This window comes from Haliaeetus albicilla, chromosome 16 (genome assembly GCF_947461875.1).
Source record: "Haliaeetus albicilla chromosome 16, bHalAlb1.1, whole genome shotgun sequence".
In the NCBI taxonomy this organism is placed as follows: Eukaryota; Metazoa; Chordata; class Aves; order Accipitriformes; family Accipitridae; genus Haliaeetus; species Haliaeetus albicilla.
In genome coordinates, this window is record NC_091498.1 from 4,922,645 (window position 1) to 4,941,093 (window position 18,449).

Below are 18,449 nucleotides of genomic sequence, written 5' to 3' on the forward strand. Positions count from 1 at the left end.
CCCACCGCAATTCCTCCCCCAGCAGCACTGCCATCTCGTCGTAAAGCCGGCTGGGTGATGGCTGGAGCCTGGTGGGGAGCCTGACCCACCCCCCCAACCAGCCACCCTCCCTCTGTGATCGAGGGAAACTGAGGCACAGGTCCCCGATGTGCTGGGGAAGGATGCTCCTGCGCTGCGTACTGGGGTTTACCACTGCGGGGCATTGCCGGCCTGATCCTGCATGGGGCTGAGCACCCAGGTTTGTCCCGGGTGGTCGGGACCCCCATTCCTTTGGAGCAAGATGGGATCGCACTGGGTGGGATGGGAGCTGTGGGGCTGGGGATACCCATGGGGTAGGGGCTGTGGGGCTGGGGTTAGTGATGGGATGAGGCTGGGGGGGACTGGGGCTGCCCCATGGGATGGGAGCCGTGGGGCTGGGGGCCCTGCAAAGCCCCAGGGACCCTGCACTGCCCCACACTAGGTTTTCTGGGGGGGACAGTGGATTTACTGCCCCCACCCACCCACCATGTGCAGCAGGGACCAGTCTGCCCAGTCCCCCCAGCGCAACCCTGGAGCTCTCCCAGAGCTGCTCCGGATAAAGCACCCCGAGGCCGCATCCTGCCCCATGTGCTCCCCAGAAACCCCTTGGTGAGGACGGGGGGGGCTCTCCCACCCCATCCCCACATCCACGCTCTTGGCTTTGAGCCTCCACCGAGCTTGGGGGGCTGAGGGGGGTCCCCCTACCCTGGGTCACTTCCCCTCTGCACCACTCCTTCCCAGGCTGCCTGACACCTCCCAGTTCAGCCCAGTTCAGCCCAGTTCAGTCCCGTCCGGCAGGTGCTGCTGGCTCCAGTCCCTGCTTTCGTGCCGCCGAGGCGAGGAGGCGCTTGCTCCTCGCCTGCGGTTGACTCAGCTCTAGGCCGCCAGCACCCTACCGAGGGTGGGGACCGGGGGCCACCCACGTCCCCGTGGGGTGCTGGGTGGGTGGGTGGGGGGGACACAAGCCACCGTGACCCCCCACACGCGCTGTCCTGGGCAGGTAAGGGCGGCCGTGGGGCTGACCCCGCTGTTTGCCCCATGGTGGGGCTGTGCTGGGATCCTGGGGGGGGGTGTTGGATTTGGGGGGGGGGTGTCCTGGCTTTTCTTGCCTGGCTCGGAGGGGCTGCAGCCCCCCCCCGTCTCTGCTCTGCTCCCCACCGAGGAGGGATGGGATGGGGGCTCTGGGACCCGAATTTCTGCAGTGGCTTTCATCGTCCCTACTGCTGTGCCACAGGCCTGGCCCAGCTGGTGGGGCTGGACGGGGTCCGAGGCCACGGTGATGGGCTGCAGGGTCCCTGGTGCAGGGAGGGAGGTGGGGGGGACACGGACACGGGGGGGTGTGCAGCTCTGGGTTGTGGTGAGGGCAGCTGGGCCCTACTAGTCCCCAGGAGGGGTTCCGGGGAGGCTGAGCCTGGGTGCATTTGGGGGGGTGGGGGCATGGGTGTATTTTTTCGCACCATCCGTTGCCCCCTCTCTGTTGTGGTGGGCTACTTGCAAAGAAAAAAGGGAGATGTGCACCCCCACCCCCCCAAAGTTGTGGCTTACTGGCGAGGTCTAACTGGTTTGACTGGTCTCCCATGCGGGGGGGGGGGCGGGTGCCCAGCACCCCTCTGCACACCGGTGGGTGCGGGAGGTGGGTGCTTGTTTACAGCCCGGCTGCGCCCACCCACTGGGGTCCCTGCAGGGATCAGGGAACCGTGGCAGCGCCTGGGCAAGATCTGGGTGACTTTTTTTGGGTGCCGGCTCTGTTCCGGGGTGGGGGGACACCCCCGTATGCCGCCAGTAAACAGGATACGAGCGAGCTGCGGCGGGGAGACGGCGGCAGCAGCATCCCAGCCCCGGTGACAGCCGGTACGTGCCCACCGAGACCCCCCACCCAGCCCTGGGTGCAGGGTGCTGGTGGGTGTCGTGGGGTCCCCCTGCCTCGCCTGGGGAGCAGGGTGCTGGGGAGGGGGTTGTTCAGGTTGTGGGAGGGGGTCCCTGGTGCATGATGGGGGGGGGGTCCCTGGTGCTGGTTTGGGGGGGGTGTCCATGGTGGGGTTGGCACCCAGCCCACCCAGCAGCACCAGTGTGCTCAGATCCTGAGCTGGATCCTGGGCTGGGGTCCCCAGTGCCAGGGGATGTCTGGCACCCCCCCCCAGGGTTGGGACGGGGGCACCCATGGGGCTGGGGACTGGACTGAGACAGGGCCACCTGTGGGGCAGGGACAGGGTGACCCACAGGGCTGGGATAAAGGCACCCGTGGGGCTGGGACAGGACCCTTTGTAGGGCTGGGGACGGGACCACCCGTGGGACAGGGACAGAGTCGCCTTTGGAGCCGGGGACAGGGCCACTGGTGTCCAAGCCCCACGGTGGAGGCGGAAGCCCCCCCAGCCATGCCGGGGTGTGGCTGTGCTGGTGCTAATGTCCCAGCGGGGTGGCTGGGGCAGTGGGGGGGACTGGGGGGGCAGCAGGACCGATCCTGCCTCACTGCTGCTGCAATTTCCTGCCCTCAGCATCCCGCGCCAGGCAGCGAGCGCTTTCGCAACACTGGAGCGAGGAAGGGCAACAGTGAGGCAACGCCAGGGAAGTGGGGCAAGAGCCCCTGCTGCATCCTCTGCCCTGGGAGCTGTGATGAGCTGAGTACGGTCTCAGCCTGGTTCGGTCTCAGCCTGGTTAAGTCTCAGCCTATCGTGGGGGCAGCCGAGCCCCCTTTTGCCCCCCATCTCAGTGCTGTGGCACCCAATGAAACCCGTGGGAAAGCAGGCAGGGGGCAGAGCCAGTCCTGAGCAAACACCCTTTGCAAACATGGGCTGCAGGCAGGATCCCGGCAGTGGGCAGGGCTGGCCCTGGCACTGGGCCGGCAGCAGGGCCCGGCAGCAGGAGCGGCAGGGTTTCCCTCAGCCTGCCTATGGGATTGCCCGTGCTCCTTCCCTTGGCACCCTCGGCATCATCCCACCCCTCAGTTTGTCCTCATTGGGGGTCCCGGGGGTGCTTTGGGGTTCAATGTCTGTGTGTGTGCATGGCGGGGTTGCATGCTGAGCTTCCACTCCATCTCTTTGCAGAGGGTCAGGATGATTCCCACCCCAAAGCGGCCCCAAAGTCCCTTTCCAGATGCTGGCATCGCTGGTGCATGCCCGACACGCTGAGCCCACCCACCCACAGCCCTCTGCTTCTCAGCATCCGCCTAGACCAGCACCCCGGGGTGCCCTCACCGGCCCCCCCAGCCCCACCATGGCACTGGAGCTGGGGGCTGAAGCGCTGCTGGACCTGAGCTTCCTGACAGAGGAGGAGAGGCGCGCCATCACCGAGGTGCTGCGCCGCGACTGGCAGCTCCGCCGGCGTGAGGAGGGGCGCATCAGGTGAGGTGGGGGTCCCCTGCTCAGTGTCACCCTCGGGGACAGTGTGAAACCCCCCCCCCCCAAGAGCAGCCAGCCTGGGATCCCCTTTCCCCTGTGGATGGGGGCACCCATTGAGCCCAGCAGAGTGAAGTCCCGCAGTGGGTGACACCGGCATTAGGGGTCCCAAACCCCCTGGGAGAGGGTGGCTGGTGTCCCCAACGCCACTTGTGGTGGCTCCATCAGCCTCTTGGGAAGCGGTGATGGGGACAGCGGCACAGGGGTTGATGGCAGCACCGGGGTGGTGGGGGAGCCAACACCACCCTCCCACTGCCAGCAAGCTCCGCAAGTCGGTGTCGGACCCAGCGCGGCTGAGGACCCTCACCGGGGACTGGTTCTGCGATGCCCGTGCCCAGCGCCACCGGCACCACCTGGGCTCCGACCTCGTCCGTGCCTCCATCCGCCGCAGGAGGCGGCCCCGGGGTAGGTGAACGATGGGGATGTGGGTGGGGGGGGGATGCTGGGGGCCGGGGCTCAGCCTGCTGAGGTCCCCGATGTCCCCAGGAGCGGGGGACCTGGAGTGTGGCCCCAGCCTTGGCGAGCTGGAGGCCATCGGCGAGCCACTGGTGGAGGAGAAGGAGGATGAGGATGGTGTGGAGGAGCTGGAGGAAAGGTGAGGGTGGGGCGGGGGGGGGGGGGGTGGCTTTTACCCCATGGGTGTCCCAGGGCTGGTGGCATCTCTTATTGGTACCCTGCTGGGGGTGGCACAGCCTTGGGATGCCCGGGGGGAGCTGGAGGTGGGGAAGTGGGAGCAGAGTCCATGGTGAAGGGGATGGCACAGCCAGAGCTGCACCGTCCTGGTGTCTGTCCACCGTCCTGGCATCTGTCCACTGTCCTGGCGTCTGTCCACTGTCCCCATGTCTGTCTGTCCACCACCTGGGAGGGTTTCCATGGCCCTGCCAGACCCCGGCTCTATAAATAGCTGCGGGGATGTGGAGGGGGAGAGAAAGTGCTCGTTAGCCTGATGCCTTGTCGAGAGAAACTAATTATCCTCTCTTCTCACAGCCCCCCTACGGAGGAGGCGCAGGCAACCGCAGAGCCCCAGGTCAGTGCCTGGTGGGGGGGTTGAGCCAGCACGGCAGAGCCTGCAGCCGGTACCTGACGCCCCAGTGATGGGCTCACTCACCCTGACTGCCGTGGCCCCGGGGCCACAGTGTCACCCCAAAAAGGTGCTGCCGTTGGGGCCAGCCTTGTGCGTGGTCTTGCAAAGTATGATCCTGAACCTTGTGGCGTGGGGAGTGATGGGAGGGATGTCCCACGGGATGTCGCCCACCCTGTCCCCAGGCACCCAGAGGGGCTGGACTGAGGGGAGCAGACCGGGGAGAGGAGGGTGCCCATTTTCACCCTTTCCCCTCTGTGCCACCTCGCAGACCAGCCCCACAGCCCCAGCTCTGGAGGAGACCCCAGTGTCACAGCCCCTGTGGCAGGGTGACATCCCAGCCAGGGAGCAGGATGTCCCAGCCCAGCCAGGTAATCATAATGGGTGGTGGTGGGGGGGTCAGTGCCGTCAAGATTTGGGGAGGTTGGAGCCCCCCAGCACTGCTTACCAGCATCCTCCCAGCCCCCATCCCTCGCTTGCCTTCTCACTCCTCTTGCCAAAAAAAAAAGGGACACCCTCCCCCCATCCATCCCTGCTGTGGTCAGACCCCCCACCCACACTGCACCCTTGCAGGTGACACAGTAGGTGGGAACCCCTTTGGCACGTCCAGCGCGGAGGAAGACGAGGAGGAGCCCGACTCTGCATGCAGTGGCCCTGATGCTGGGCAGGTGGGACTGGGGGGGGCTGTATGGGGCTGGAGGCAGTTGGGGGGGCTGGAGGGGGCTATATAGGGCTGTATAGGGTTAGGGGGGCTGTATGGGGCTGGAGGGAGTTGGGGGGACTGGAGGGGGCTATATAGGGCTGCATAGGTTTAGGGGGGCTGGAGGGATTTGGGAGGGCTGGAGGGGGCTATATAGGGCTGTATGGGGCTGGAGGGAGTTGGGGGGACTGGAGGGGGCTATATAGGGCTGTACAGGGTTAGGGGGGCTGTATGGGGCTGGAGGGAGTTGGGAGGGCTGGAGAGGGCTATATAGGGCTGTATGGGGCTGGAGCAGGGCTGTCTGGGGCATGCAAAGCCAGCATGGCATGGGCTGTGCCCAGGCACTGGGCACTTGCTGGGAGCTGGGTGCCCTCAGGACCCTGCACTGGGGATGGGGGTCCGGGGGGGGTGGTGCTGACCCCTCTTTGCTTTGCATTTCCAGGGCTTGGGGACCCCCCAGACGGATCAGACATGCCCGGGCCGGGTGTCCCCGCAGAATGGCCACGCGCCCCGAAGCAGCGTGCTGACCACCAGCTCCTCTGTGTCCAGCCTCAGCTCCTCCACGGTACAGGGCTGGGGGCTGTTGGGGTGTGTGTGTGTCGGGGGGGGGGGGGGTGTCACCTCTCCAGCCCCCCTGACCCTGTCCCGCCGCCTCGCAGCTGAGCGGCAGCCTGATGAGCCTGTACAGCGAGGGCGAGCTGGGCAGCGTGGCCGTACGGGGCTGCGTCCAGTTCTCCCTCTGCTACGACCCAGCCAAGAAGGAGCTGCGGGTCCACGTGCTGCGGTGCCGCGAGCTGGCCGAGGCCAAGAAGCAGCGGTCGGACCCGTGAGTGCCCCGGCCCCGAGCGGCAATGCCCGGGCAATGCTCGCGGTGGTACCCATTGCATCCTCCTCATTTTTTTGGCTCCAGGTACATCAAGACGTACCTGCTGCCGGATAAGTCCAACCACAGCAAGCGCAAGACCACAGTGAGGAAGAGGAGCTTGGATCCCATTTTCAATGAGACCCTCAAGGTTTCTAACCCCGCTTTGGAGTGGTTTGGGGGTGGGGGTGGGGTGTCCTCCTGGTTCAAGGGGGGATGGATGGGTGGGGGTGAATAACCTTACCCTGTCTGTGTCCCCTCCCCACCAGTACAAGCTGGAGAAGAGGGACCTGCAGGGCCGGACCCTGAACCTCTCAGTGTGGCACCACGACAGCCTGGGCAGGAACGTCTTCCTGGGGGAGGTGGAGATCGCGCTGGGCGCCTGGGACTGGGCCAACACGCGCCCCGAGTGGTTCAGCCTCCAGCCCCGTGTGAGTTCTCAGCCCTCCCCCAGCCCACTCCCCCCCCATCCACGGCCGCCCATAACCCCCCCATCCTCCCCAGATGCCCATCTCCTCGGACGGCCTCACCAGCCGGGGCAACCTCAACTTGGCATTGAAATTCATTCCTGCTGGCTCAGAAGGTAAGAGGTGCCCGTGGGCACCGGGGAGGGGGGGGGTTCCAGCATGGCAGGGTGCCCCTGACCCCTCTCGCCCGCAGGTGGGGGGCTGCCACCCACAGGTGAGCTGCACATCTGGGTGAAGGATGCTCAGAGCCTCATCCCCCTGCAAAGTGGCACCGTGGATGCCTTTGTGCAGTGGTAAGGGGGGGGTGACACCCAGGGGGGCACCCAGAGGGGCTGATGTGTGTGTGTGTCCCCCTCACCCTGCTGTCGCCCCCCCCCAGCTACGTGCTGCCGGACGACAGCAAGGCGAGCCGGCAGAAGACGCGGGTGGTGAAGCGAAGCCTCAATCCTCTTTTTAACCACACCATGGTGTACGACGGCTTCCAGGCCAAGGACTTGGCCGAGGCGTGTGCCGAGTTCACCCTCTGGCACCGCGAAGCCTTTTCCAAACGCCAGCTGGGTGGCATTCGGCTCAGCCTGGGCACAGGTGAGGTGGGGAAGGGGGGGGGAGCAAGCCCCAGGAACCCCAGGGTGCCCCCCACGGCTTGCAAGGGCTTGGTGGCAACTTGCAAGGGCTTGGTGGCACTTCGCAAGGGCTTGGTGGCAACTTGCAAGGGCTTGGTGGCACCTTGCAAGGTGATGCCAGTGGTCTCTCGGCAGGGAGCAGCTACGGGTTGCCGGTGGGCTGGATGGACTCGACAGCGGAGGAGCGGGGAGTGTGGGGACGCCTGCTCCGGCAGCCGGGGCAGTGGGTGGAAGCGCTGCTGCCTCTGCGGACCAACCTCGTCCCCCGGGCATAGCTGCCACGGCCCCCCCCATGGAGCACCCCGTGCCAGCAGGACTGTGGGACCCTGGGCGGGGGACAGAGCTACACCCTGAGCATCACTGGTTGGGGCTGGGGTCTGTGCCCCCCCCAACCTTTTAGCAGCAATGAAGTGGCACCAGAGGGCACATTTGGTGGCTGTTTATTGCTGTGGGCACCGTACCCCAACTTCTCCCTCTGGTGTGGAGCTGGAGCCCCTGTATCCGCTGGCTCCCAGCGTGGGGCTGTCCCCTCCGTCACCATCCTGCCAGCCGCCGTGGTGGCAGCCCTGGGGCTCCAGTTGCTGGGTGTCCTGGATCCATGTCCCCATGCTGGGGCTGGGAATTACTCCCCTTCCTCCTGGGCGAGGGTCCGGCGATGCTCCAGGATGGCTGCCCAGAGGCGGTATGCTGGCCCGCGCCTGCTGGGACATGGGGGGCTGTTGGAGGGAGGGGACCAAGCCGTGTCCCCCCCACCCACCCTGCCAAAGCTGCCACCCTGTTCTCCCCACCTCAGCCAGGCCAGGAGGGGCAATACGGGCTGGGGGTACCTGATGCCCACGTAGAAGAGGTCGTCACGGGTGGCACAGCCCAGCAGGTCCCACAGGGTGAAGTCATGGGAGAGGAGCTGTGGGAGGTGGCAGAGGTGTTGGGGGGGCAATGCCGGGGAGGGGGGGGGCTGCCCTGCTCACGCCAGCGGGGCCCGACCCCCAGCTCCCATGTAGCTCTGTGTGCCAAGTGGCCACGGGCCTCACCGTGGCCGTGGTGGCCGGGTCCGTGCCGTGCCGCTGCAGCCACTCGAGGAGGAGGGGGTCAGCCCGTCCCTGGGGGGACTGGGGGCTTCGGGGTGAGTGATCCTGCCCCGGGGTGAAGCACCTCGGGGGGACCTCTCCATGCTCCCCACTGCGCTGGGGCTGGCTGGGGACTGCAGTGTCATCGTCCCTGGAGCGAAGTGCCCGCTGCATCAGCTGCTGCCACTCCTGCTCCTTCTCGGCCAGCTCCTGGAGCAGCCTGGGGAGAGTGGGACACAGACTGGCACCCAGTGGGGGGCACAGACTGGGACCCCAGGAGATAGAGGACAAGGACCAGCGAAGCCCTACCTGCCTGTCTCCATGCGGAGATGGCAGAGCTGTGTCACCAGTGCCGAGGATGCCTGCAGGGAGGGCAGGGGGTCCGCCTGGGTGCTGGGGCTGGTGCTGAGTCCTGAATTGGTGCTATCCCGCTGGGGTGGGCTCCTGGGGATGGACAGCCTCGGCGGCACGGTGTCATCCTTGTCACTCATGTCCTTGGTGCCATCCATCCCTGGGCTGCCGGCCTTCAGTCCCAGGTCTGTGGGGGCAGAGACAGTGATGGGCACAGAGAAGTGCCCGATGGCCTTGGACCCAGAGCACCAGGGACAAAATGGGGAGCTGGGCCCAGCCAAAGCTGCCCCAGTGCTAGCTCCCCCCCTCATGTCCCTTTCCCAGCACTCCAAAGTCCCCCAGCTCACCCCAGACCAGCCACCCTCTTCCTCCACCCAACCAGCCACGGTGGTGGGACCCAGACCCACGTCCCAGCCGTCCCCCAGTGCCACCCACCTCTCACCAGCACGGTGAAAGCCGCCTGCACTGCCTGGCTCATGGCATCATCCAGTGCAAACATCCAGTGGGGTTTGATGTGATGCTGCCGCAGCACCCGTCTCACCTGGAAGGGGCAGAGCCATCCCAGGGCATCACTGTGCCAGGGCATCACCCACACCAGGGCATCACCCACTCAGCACCCTACCACTCCATCGTGGGCACTCACCACTGCCTGGAAACTGGAGAGGGGAGCCTGGAGGTGGGGGAGGCTCAGCCCCTCTGCCCGCAGCCGGGTCTGCAGTGCCAGGAGGTCCTGGCACAGCTGGTGCTGGCTGGGGCACTGGATGTAGCTCCGCAGGCAGCTCAGCAGCTGGGCTAGATGCTCCGAGCCCAACCTCGCCCCCATCGTGCTCTGGGTGGGTAAGGGAGATGCTCAGGGGCTGCCACCATGCCCACCCTCCACCCAGTTGCTGTGCAGACCCCCCACCCCGGGCACCCAGCGCCTACCTGGCTCTCCTCCAAGGCGGCGATGATGCCCGGTGCCTCGGCGGTGAGGACGCGGTGCAGCGTGGCCCGGCGCTTGCTGTCTTTCCGCAGGAGGAACCCGTCCCCGCTCTCCTCGGGGGAGGACGAGCGCAGGCTGTGGTCGGAGCCGGACGAGCCCTGGCCAGTGCTGGGGGGAGGTGGGCAAGGTTGGCACTGCCCTCCCCACCCTGGCCTCGGGCATTTAGGAGTGTGGCCTTGGGGCTGGCACAGCCATTGGGCTTGGCAGAGGGCATGGGGGACCTCCTGTAAGCCCCCCAAGCTGTAATGGGGAGGGATGTGATGCCCTGGCACGGCGAGGGAGCATCGTGGGGTGCAGTGCTGGGACACGGCAGGGAGAGTGGGTGCCATGGGAGGCAGAAAGCCAACCCCCCCCTCCAGGGTCCCTCCATCCCCCCGTGCCCGGGATGCCCTACCCCAAGTAGCTGCGGCTGGAGGCTGCCTCGCTGGGGTGGCACGGGAGCAGGGGGCTGCCTGCTGTGCCCCTCACCGGGGCGTCCTGCCTGGCTGAGGAACATCCCCTGCTCCCATCGCTGCCCTCCACATCCCCATCCTGCTGCGCAAAGTGGGGGGGATCACCTGCCAGGGAGATGATGGAGACGGTTATTTAGCAGCTCATGCCAGGTTCCCCCCTATCCTGCTCTCCCCCCCAAGACTCACCCCCCGCCGGGGGTACGGGCCGAGTCCGGACCCTCCTGGCATCGGCGAGGAAGGGGTCCTGCAGCAGCGCGGCAGCCGTCGCCCGCTTGGCCGGGTCGGGCTGGAAGCAGCGCAGGATGAACGTCTTGGCTTTATCTGACATGGACTCGGGCACCTCTGGGTGCATCTTGAACATGCCCACCTGGAGGGAAGGCACCTGTGGAGCTGCAAAGGGACCAGCCATCCCAAGGAGGGGGGGCAATTTCAGGGCTGGGGAACCCCTATCCCCTGCCCAAATCCATAGGTACCTTGAACATCGCAGCCTGGGGGCTGCCCAGCTCGTAGAAGGGGGGCTTGCCTGTGGCCATCTCGATGATGGTGCAGCCCAAGGACCAGATATCCGCTGGCTTCCCATAGCCCCACGGCCCCTGGTCGATGATTTCTGGGGCCATGTACTGCAGGGTGCCTGGGGAGAGCATGAGGAGGGGTGAGAGGAGCCCGTATCCATCACCCAAACTCCCCCCCAGGGTGCGTTCTCCTTGTCCCCATGCTGGGTACAAGGATGCAGACCCCCATTGTCGCCTGGTCCTCAGCATCCCACCACCCCCAAATCGAGGGAACCCAGTCCCCAGCCCTGGCTGCCTTTACCTGTGAAGGTCTCGGCGCTGGGGCTGATGCCCGCCAGGCGCTTGGAGGTACCGAAGTCAGAGATCTTCAGCACCCCGCTGTACGTGTTGATGAGGACGTTGTCTCCCTGGGGCGAGAAGGGCACCCCAAAATAAAACCAAGCCACAGAAGGCTCCTGGTGCTTGAGCAGGGCATCACCCCAGGGGTTTTGGACATGGAGGGGCAGCTCCTGGCCCCCCGGTGTCCCTTGAGATAAGGGGGTCAGGTCTCATGCCCCCAGATGGGCGATGCCCCCCTCACCTTGATGTCACGGTGCACGATGTGGTTATCATGGAGGTAGCTGAGCCCATCGAGGATCTGGCGGGTGTAGAAGACGATGGTGGGTTCATTGTCTTTCAGGGGTCCCCACTTGGAGCGCAGTAGGGATGAGAGGCTCCCTGGAGAGGGAGGGGGCACAGAGGGGGGCATCACCCCCATTTAGGCCACACATATGGCCACGTGTCCCCCTTTTGACCCCCAAATCCCATCCCCAGTGCTGCCCACCTCCCGGCACCTCCTCCATGAAGATCTTGATGAAGCCGTCCTGGCTGATGGAGCCCAAGTACTGCACGATGTTCCTGTGCCGCAGGTGCTTGTGCAAGGCGATCTCCTCGTGCAAGGACTGCGAGTACCTGCATGGCGGGACGCCAGGGTGAGGGGCTGCCCAGGGTCGCCCGGGACCCTCCAGGACCCCCTCAGCATGGCACCTACCGGCTGTCCCTCTCTGGGATCTCCTTGATAGCGATGCGCACTTGGTTGCTGAGGCAGCGCCCGGCGTAGACGACCCCATACGTCCCCCTGCCCAGGATCACCCGCTCACCCGCCTCCGAGTACTCGTAGCTGTACTGCGGGCAGAGATGCGGAGTGGCAGCCTGTGCCACTCAGCGCCCTGTGTCCCCCCATGTCACCCCCTGTCCCCATCTCACCTCCAGGATGGGTTGTGTGGGGCTGGGTACCTCCTCACCACCCGCTGCCTGCTCAGCCAGAAGGGACTGGATCTGGTTGCAGAACCTGCCGGTGGGAGGATGGCGGTCCTGAGCCCCAGTGAGGGTGCTGGGGACCTGGCCACCGACCCCCCCGGCACAGAGGGACTCCTGTGCTCCCTCGCAGTTTGTCCCCCACCAGTGGCACAACAGGGGGGCTGTGCCACCCTGCTTTATGGGACCCAGCTGCAGGGCTTGGGTTCCTAGGACACCCCTTCCCCCCCAAATTAAGGTAGGGAAGAAACAGCATGCTCCCATCCTTCCCTGCTCACCAGGGCAGTGACTGGGGGTCCCCCATGCCCCCACCAGCAATGTGGGGGTCCCTGTGCCCCCCACCCTCCCTGCTCACCACTGGCAGTGCTGCTGGGAGGGGAAATAGAGCTGGAAATCTTCCTCCGCGTGCATCACGTAGAGGAAGCAGCCCCGTTCGTCGCACTTGCAGATGCTGGAGGGAGAAGACCCCATCCCGTCCCGTCAGCGCTGGGGCTGATGCTGCCCACGGGGCGGGCAGAGGGGCTGCGGGCACACCGGGGCATCCTCGGTCCTGTCGGCGAGGGGACTGGGGACATGCTTACCTGACACCCTGGATGGCGGTGGCCGCAAAGGTCCAGCTCGATGCCGCTTTCTGCAGGAGAAGGGGCAGGTGAGGAGGGGGTCAGTGGGGACCCTGCTAGCTCTCCCCCCTCCAGCCCCATCCCTACCTCCTCCGTGGGGCAGATGAGGGCGAGCGTCAGGGCGGGCTCCTCCGTGCCACCGTGCAGTGCCAGCCGGGCCGGCCGCAGGACCTTGCTGAGCTCCAGGACCAGGACCTGTGGCAGCAGGCGACTGCGGGGTGAGCCCCCCACCCGCCGGGTCCCCAGCCTGCATCCCTGCACCCCCATCCTCCCCCCCTGGGTTGGCACCGGTGGACTGCTTGGTGCCTCCCCAAATCCCCAGTGAGCCCGGACCACTGGGTGATCCCTAGGGACGTCTGGGGGTCCGGGCAGGAGGGGTTGGCTCTATGGGGTCCCTCACCGGGCAGTGCGGTGCGGCAACGAAGGGCTGGCATGCCTGGAGGAGGAAGCCCAGCCAGAAATCAGCCAGCTCCTGCCGGGCAGAGGGGACCTGCGGGCTCCTCTGGAAGTGTTTGTAGAGCAGGAAGGTCTCCATGACCGAGACCAGGTACCTGGGGGGACATGGGGGGCAAGAGAGGAGAGAGGGATGTCCCCAGCACCTCCTAAAAGCCCCTAAACCCCCTCCTGGAGCACAGACACCAGGGACTGGAGACCCAGTCTTGCCCGGGTGGGCACATGCCATGCCGTGCCATACCAGCCTGGTGCGTTGAGCTTGTAGAGCTTCTCAGAGGCTTGGATGACTTTGCTGAGATCATTAGCCAAGATGCCAGCTCCGAGGCAAAAACCCACATCCCAGTAGTAGCGCAGCTCCTCCGGGCTTCCCTTGCGACCCTGCAGGCAGCTCAGCTTCACCCCTGGAGATGGGAGCAGGAGCCCATCACCCCTCCGCTGGCAAACCTGCACCCGGGCAGAGCTGCTCCAGGGGTGCCCCGATACCAACAGACCCCAGCGTTTGGTCTCCATCCCCGGTGGGTCCTTGTCCCTGATCCGTGGGTGGGCACCCACCGATTTGCCGCAGCTGCACGGAGGTTTCAAACTGGTGGCCGGCAGCCACGAGGAGGACGGCGGCGTTGATGCCCGCGTGGAGACTCGGCTCCACCTTGAAGGCTTTGCTGTACCTGGGCAGAGATGGCGGGTGGGGGGCACGGCCGCTGCCACCCCCCTGCCAGCCAAAACGCGGCTGCCTCGGGCTCCTCGAGCTGCCCCCTGTGATGGAGGAGTGCTCCCAAGCCAGAAAAAAAACCCGAAAGAAGTAAAAATAATAAAAGCCCAGCAGGAATTAGCATCACCTGCCTCCGCATTGCTGCTGGCGGGGGTTGAATGTGGGGCTGTGCTGCCTGGAAAGCCCCCAGAACCCCTGCAAACCCCCCCAGACGGGGGCACGGGCAGGCAGGTGGCCCCCAGCCCTGTCCCCAGCCCTGTCCCCAGCCTCACCAGTAGAGAGCTTGGTCCCTCATCTTCGTGTCGGTGAGGCCGGAGCTGATGAACATGTCCTTGTAGATGCGGCCGCACAAGCAGAGGAGGTCGGGCGCAGCCCCCTCCCCACGCTCCACCACGGGCAGCAGCACCGACAGGGCCTTCTCCCGGTCCCCAGCACGGTTACGCCTGCACACACGCGACCGGCGCTCGGCAAACGGCATCGCCAGCACGGCCCCTCAGTCCCCCGATCCCCCAGCTCTGTGCCATTGGGGTACCCGGGGTATATTTATGTGTCCCCCCACCCCGGCCACCGCTCACCGGCTGAGGGCGAAGGCGTAGTGGAAGCGGACGTTGTGCTGCTCGGCCACGGCGCAGGTCGGCAGCGCCTGGAGGTTCTCCACCAGTGAAATGATGGCATCGTAATCCTGCGAGGATGGCTGTGGGGCTAAGCTGGGGACCCCCGGGTTGCCTGTCCCCAACTCCGCGGGGCAATGCTCTCCCCGCACCGGACAAGCTCTGAGAGTTGCAAACTCCTCCGAGCAACAGCAGGCTGCGGAGCAAACCCCCCCCGAAATGCTGACGTGGTCCCTGGCACCTCCCTGGGATGTTTAAATCCCCTCACCTGCACGTCACGGTAGGAGAGGAGGAGGTTCACCACGATGTCCAGGCTGAGCAGCTCCATGCTGTCCAGGCGCTGCTGGATGCGGGCCAGCTCCCGGCTCAGCTGTTCCCCCCGGTACATCTCCCGTGCCCTCCGGATATCCCGCCGGATCATCTCCCGAAAATACCCGCTGGGGATGGGGGGCAGAGATGTGGGGATTAGGGGGTGGTGGTAATTCTCTGCCAAGCCCTGCCAGCCTATGTGGGCATGGGGGTTTGCCCGCAGCCGGAGGGGTGGGCAGCAGTACCAGGAGTCGGTGGGGATCCCCTCCAGCAGTTGGACGAGCCGGGCTGCCAGCGGGGTGAAGGCAGCCTCTGTCTCAGAGCTGGGCTGGAAAAGCTCCGTCAGGCACTTCATGGCCCCGGCGTCACAGCAGATGACCTTGTTCTGGGGGGTGACCGCATACGGGATGAAGGTGTAGCTGCCACAGAGGTCCTGAGGGAGGGGAGAAGGGGTGAGAGGCTGTGTCAGCCGAGCTGAGAACCCCCCTACTCATATCATGGACCAACCCCCTCTCCCCAAGCCTGCTCATGCTGCCCAGACCATACAGGCCATGCTAACACAACCACCTTCCATAAGTCATTAGCAAGGAAAGACAAAGCAGCTTTCTCTCTGACTGCCATCATTATGCTCCAGAGTGAACACTCCTGGTTCTTTCAAAACCAGGTACCCCTCTCTGTGCTGCTGTTTCTTGGCGCTTGCTCTGAGCGAGTGAGGTCCCCCTAACTCAAATTTGGGGAGAGGTCTCGCTCCTTGTCTGCAATGTCCACCCTTCAAGGCTGGGGAGAGGCAGCTCAGGGGGAGAGGGACTCAGACCCTGCTGGCACCGCAGCAGAAAGCATGAGGAAAAGGGACGCACCGAGTTCTTCTGGCAGATGTCCTCCTGGGGAGAGAGGGAAGGAGGAGGGATTTAAGGAGAGTCCCCGGCAAAAGAAATCAACCAATTTCAGGCTCAGGGATCGGAGTTACCTGGAAAACAGCCAGGGACAGCAAGGGACACTGGGGCCGAGCCACAAGGGCGGGAAGTTGTCCCGACACTGCAAGCCTTGCGTGCGGAACCCACCCACCCCGGGCAGGGCTGCAAAGGCAGCCGGCTTCTGCTCCAAACCCGGCACAGGGAAAGGGTCTCCAAAGGGGAGCCTGGGGCTCCCCCGAGCCAGGGTGACATTTGGGGACGATTTGGATGCGCTCCCAGCTGCATTTTTTTTTTCCCTGAGCAGTGAGAATCCCTCCTGCTGGCCCCTTCTGTGTGGAAGGTTTTGCTTCCAAGGAATTGGCTTTCCCCAGGGAAAAGCGCCTGTTCCCGAATTTCCAGCTGCTTGGGGCCAGGGGAGCACCCAGCACCCTGCAGCCAGCTCCAGGGCTAACTGGGATCCCCAGCCACCCTCTCCTCATCCCATCCAGGTGCAGAGAAATCTCTGTCAGAGCAGGATGCAACCGTGGGAACTCTGCCGGGCTCGGCGGGGGGGGTGGGATGGAGATCCCCCTCCTGCCGGCGCGGATGCTCCAGGTACTTGGGGCCACCCTGGAGCAGTAGCACCCAGGGGCTGGGGTGTCCCTGTCCCCGTCCCCACTGACCTGCAGGGCCTGGAGGGGGGGCAGGTCAGCCTGGCAGCACAGCAGGATGTTGTGGGACATGTTGAAGCTCTCACGGACGCCCAGGTGGTAGAAGAGGGAGGGTTGGCAGACGGAGTCGCTCAGCTCCACCACGGCCACGTCTGCAGGCAGGACAGCGGGGATGCTCATGGGACCGAAGCCAGACCCCGAATTCATGGGGCAGGGAGAAACAGCCACCCCTGGGTTTGGGGGGGTCTGCATCCCCTAAAAGAGGGGATGGCCCCTGCCATCACAGCACCTGAGGCTACGGTGAGGGGCACCCGCTTGCACCCCGGCACAGGGTTGAACCCTGAGCAAACCCTCCACAAAACCCACCCTTTCTGAAATCACACCGGCGTGTTTAACGCCAAGGAGACATCCCTGCAAATGTCCAACCACCCTGGAAAGTAAACAGGAGGAAGGCAGGAAAACAAACAGCGAACCACCCAAGCACACAGCCAGCAGAGCTCCGCCGGGAGCTGCACAAGGGCTAGGGAGACTCTCGGCCCAGATATTCCCGGACAGCTGGGATAACCAGGCAGAATAGCAGGAAAAAGAGGGTGATAGAAACCCCACGCTGGGAATTCCACCGGTGGCATGGGTCGCATCCTCACCTGCGTTGTAGAAGCGGTCGAGGGTGCCGGTGTCGCCCAATGCCAGGGTGCCGAAGGGCAAGGTGTGCAGGCGTGCCCGTAGGTGACGGCAGGCGTCGCGCAGGCTGTGCAGCGCGGGGCAGGCGGCCGGCTCCCGGCCCAGCACGCAGACGACGCTCAGCGCCCGCCGCCCACTCGCCCGTTCCCGGGACCTGCACACCGGCCGGCCCGTCGTGCCCGCCACCGCCAACGGGTCCTGCCAGCAGCTCCCGGTGACCACGGGGGTCCTGGGCACCTCCGTGGCTGGGGCAGGCTGATCCATGCTGGGGGCTCGTACCGAGCACCGGGAGAACTCGTACCCTGCACCGGGCTGCCCTGGTCCTTACCGGCAGAGCCCTTACCTTGCACCGGGCTGCCCTAATTTCCCCCCCCCGGGAGAGCTTGGACCCTGTACCGGGTGACCAGCACCGGGCTGCCCCGTTCCTTACCGGCAGACCCCGCACTGGGCTGTCCCGTTCCTTACCGGGAGAGCCCGTATCCCGCACCGGGCTGCCCCGCTCCTTACGGGGAGAGCCCGTATCCCGCACCCCCCTCCACCGGGAGACCTCCCTACCGGGCTGGCTCTCACCGGGAGCGTCCACCCCGCTTACCGGGCTCCTTTCCGGACGGCTCCGTACCGGGGCTACCCCGTACCGGGCTCCGCTCCGCCCCGCTCCGCCCCGGGCACCGGACGCCGCTTCCGCCTGTCCCGGCCGTGAGTCAACGGCGGCTCCGCCCGCCACCCCCGGGACGGGACAGGACCCCCCCGGGCCGGATCCTGCCCCCCGCGGGCACCGGTTGCAAAGGGCCGGTTGCGAAAGAAGGGCAAGGGGAAGGGGAAAGGGGGGGGGAGCCGGGGCCGGTTCCCCCTCCCAGCACATGTCACAGCCAAAATACCGGCGCCGAAGTCACTTGGGTGGTGGGAGCAAAGCTGGGGTTCTCTGGGGGGTGAAGGGCTGGGCAGGCCCCTACCCTGTAGCCCCATTGCATCCCCCCTCCCGGGCCAGGGAAGGTGCCCGGGGGATGGAGACGGGAGCCGAGTGGGCAGAGTTGTGGGCAGAATTGTGACCCGTGGCTCTGAAGTGCCGCGTCCCCGGCTGGGAAAGTCTTGGTCCGTGGTGACATGCAGGGGACAGGCTGGCACAGCACCCTGGGCAGGGCTGCTGTGCAGGCAGAGAAGCCAATGTACAGGCAGAGAAGCCAATGTACAGGCAGAGAAGCCACTGTGCAGGCAGAGAAGATGCCATGAAGGCAAACAAGCCATTGCACAAGCAGAGAAGCCACCGTGCAGGCAGGGAAGCCACCATACAGGCAGAGAAGCCACCGTACAGCCAGACAAGCCACAACACAAGCAGACAAGCCACCATACAGGCAGACAAGCCACCATGCAAGCAGAGAAGCCACCGTACAGGCAGACAAGCCACAACGCAGGCAGACAAGCTGTCCCAGCGTTGTTCCCCCGGCAGGGCAGGGCCAGCCCCGGGCAGGAGGGAGGAGCGGGGACGCTGAGTGCCTGGGGACAGCAGGACACGGAGCCCTGCCTGCCCAGGCCTGCTGCTCAGCCCCATCACCATTTTTGGGGAAGGCAGAGCCAGGGGTGCAGCGGCTGCGGCACACACCCTGCCCGGCCTCCTCCCCTGCCGCCGCGTCCCTCGTCCCTATCGCCACCCCTGGGGTGACGGGATGCGGCCGCAGAGATTCCCTCTGAGCCCCGG

At 65.7% G+C, this 18,449-nt stretch overlaps 2 protein-coding genes across 6 annotated transcripts; one reads left to right on the forward strand and one right to left on the reverse strand.

Moving 5' to 3' along the window:
- The first annotated feature begins 889 nt into the window (after positions 1 to 889).
- SYTL1 (synaptotagmin like 1) lies at positions 890 to 7,574 on the forward strand. Of its 4 annotated transcripts, XM_069803248.1 has the most exons (17): positions 891 to 1,018; positions 1,703 to 1,869; positions 2,514 to 2,640; positions 3,063 to 3,359; positions 3,673 to 3,818; positions 3,900 to 4,008; positions 4,401 to 4,440; positions 4,766 to 4,865; positions 5,068 to 5,162; positions 5,637 to 5,759; positions 5,854 to 6,020; positions 6,105 to 6,207; positions 6,326 to 6,487; positions 6,561 to 6,639; positions 6,717 to 6,816; positions 6,903 to 7,108; positions 7,282 to 7,574. In XM_069803248.1, exons 4-17 carry the CDS (start codon positions 3,112 to 3,114, stop codon positions 7,419 to 7,421), a joined length of 1,818 nt encoding a protein of 605 aa, XP_069659349.1. In that variant the 5' UTR covers positions 891 to 1,018; positions 1,703 to 1,869; positions 2,514 to 2,640; positions 3,063 to 3,111; the 3' UTR covers positions 7,422 to 7,574. The 4 variants fall into 4 exon arrangements, with proteins under 4 accessions (XP_069659351.1, XP_069659349.1, XP_069659348.1 ...); XM_069803247.1 differs by lacking the exon at positions 891 to 1,018 and having other exon boundaries at positions 1,629 to 1,869; XM_069803250.1 differs by lacking the exons at positions 1,703 to 1,869; positions 2,514 to 2,640 and having other exon boundaries at positions 890 to 1,018.
- Positions 7,571 to 17,277, reverse strand: MAP3K6 (mitogen-activated protein kinase kinase kinase 6). 2 transcript variants are annotated; one of them, XM_069803245.1, is made up of 28 exons: positions 16,717 to 17,277; positions 16,085 to 16,224; positions 15,366 to 15,389; positions 14,754 to 14,941; positions 14,468 to 14,636; positions 14,164 to 14,270; positions 13,861 to 14,031; positions 13,432 to 13,544; positions 13,121 to 13,280; positions 12,827 to 12,977; positions 12,514 to 12,621; positions 12,388 to 12,437; positions 12,162 to 12,257; positions 11,756 to 11,840; positions 11,541 to 11,674; positions 11,334 to 11,461; positions 11,091 to 11,227; positions 10,812 to 10,917; positions 10,472 to 10,629; positions 10,185 to 10,365; positions 9,941 to 10,103; positions 9,489 to 9,654; positions 9,208 to 9,393; positions 9,000 to 9,105; positions 8,523 to 8,751; positions 8,178 to 8,433; positions 7,974 to 8,050; positions 7,571 to 7,844 (listed from the first exon to the last, which is right to left on the reverse strand). In XM_069803245.1, the coding sequence occupies exons 1-28, from the start codon at positions 17,015 to 17,017 to the stop codon at positions 7,769 to 7,771; spliced, it is 3,966 nt and encodes a 1,321-aa protein (XP_069659346.1). In that variant the 5' UTR covers positions 17,018 to 17,277; the 3' UTR covers positions 7,571 to 7,768. The 2 variants fall into 2 exon arrangements, with proteins under 2 accessions (XP_069659346.1, XP_069659347.1); XM_069803246.1 differs by lacking the exons at positions 7,571 to 7,844; positions 7,974 to 8,050; positions 8,178 to 8,433 and having other exon boundaries at positions 9,007 to 9,105.
- Positions 17,278 to 18,449: the final 1,172 nt, after the last annotated feature.

Bases quoted from the DNA above. Each gene is read 5' to 3' on its own strand.
- SYTL1 (XM_069803250.1), top strand. From the start codon at position 3,112: ATGCTGGCATCGCTGGTGCATGCCCGACACGCTGAGCCCACCCACCCA. The intron at 5,163-5,636 runs GTGGGACTGGGG...TTGCATTTCCAG, and splicing joins GTGGCCCTGATGCTGGGCAG to GGCTTGGGGACCCCCCAGAC. The intron at 6,021-6,104 runs GTGAGTGCCCCG...TTTTGGCTCCAG, and splicing joins AAGAAGCAGCGGTCGGACCC to GTACATCAAGACGTACCTGC.
- MAP3K6 (XM_069803245.1), bottom strand. From the start codon at position 17,017: ATGGATCAGCCTGCCCCAGCCACGGAGGTGCCCAGGACCCCCGTGGTC. The intron at 11,228-11,333 runs GTGGGCAGCACT...CTCCCTCTCCAG, and splicing joins CATGGAGGAGGTGCCGGGAG to GGAGCCTCTCATCCCTACTG. The intron at 10,630-10,811 runs GTAAAGGCAGCC...TGCTCTCCCCAG, and splicing joins CAGCGCCGAGACCTTCACAG to GCACCCTGCAGTACATGGCC.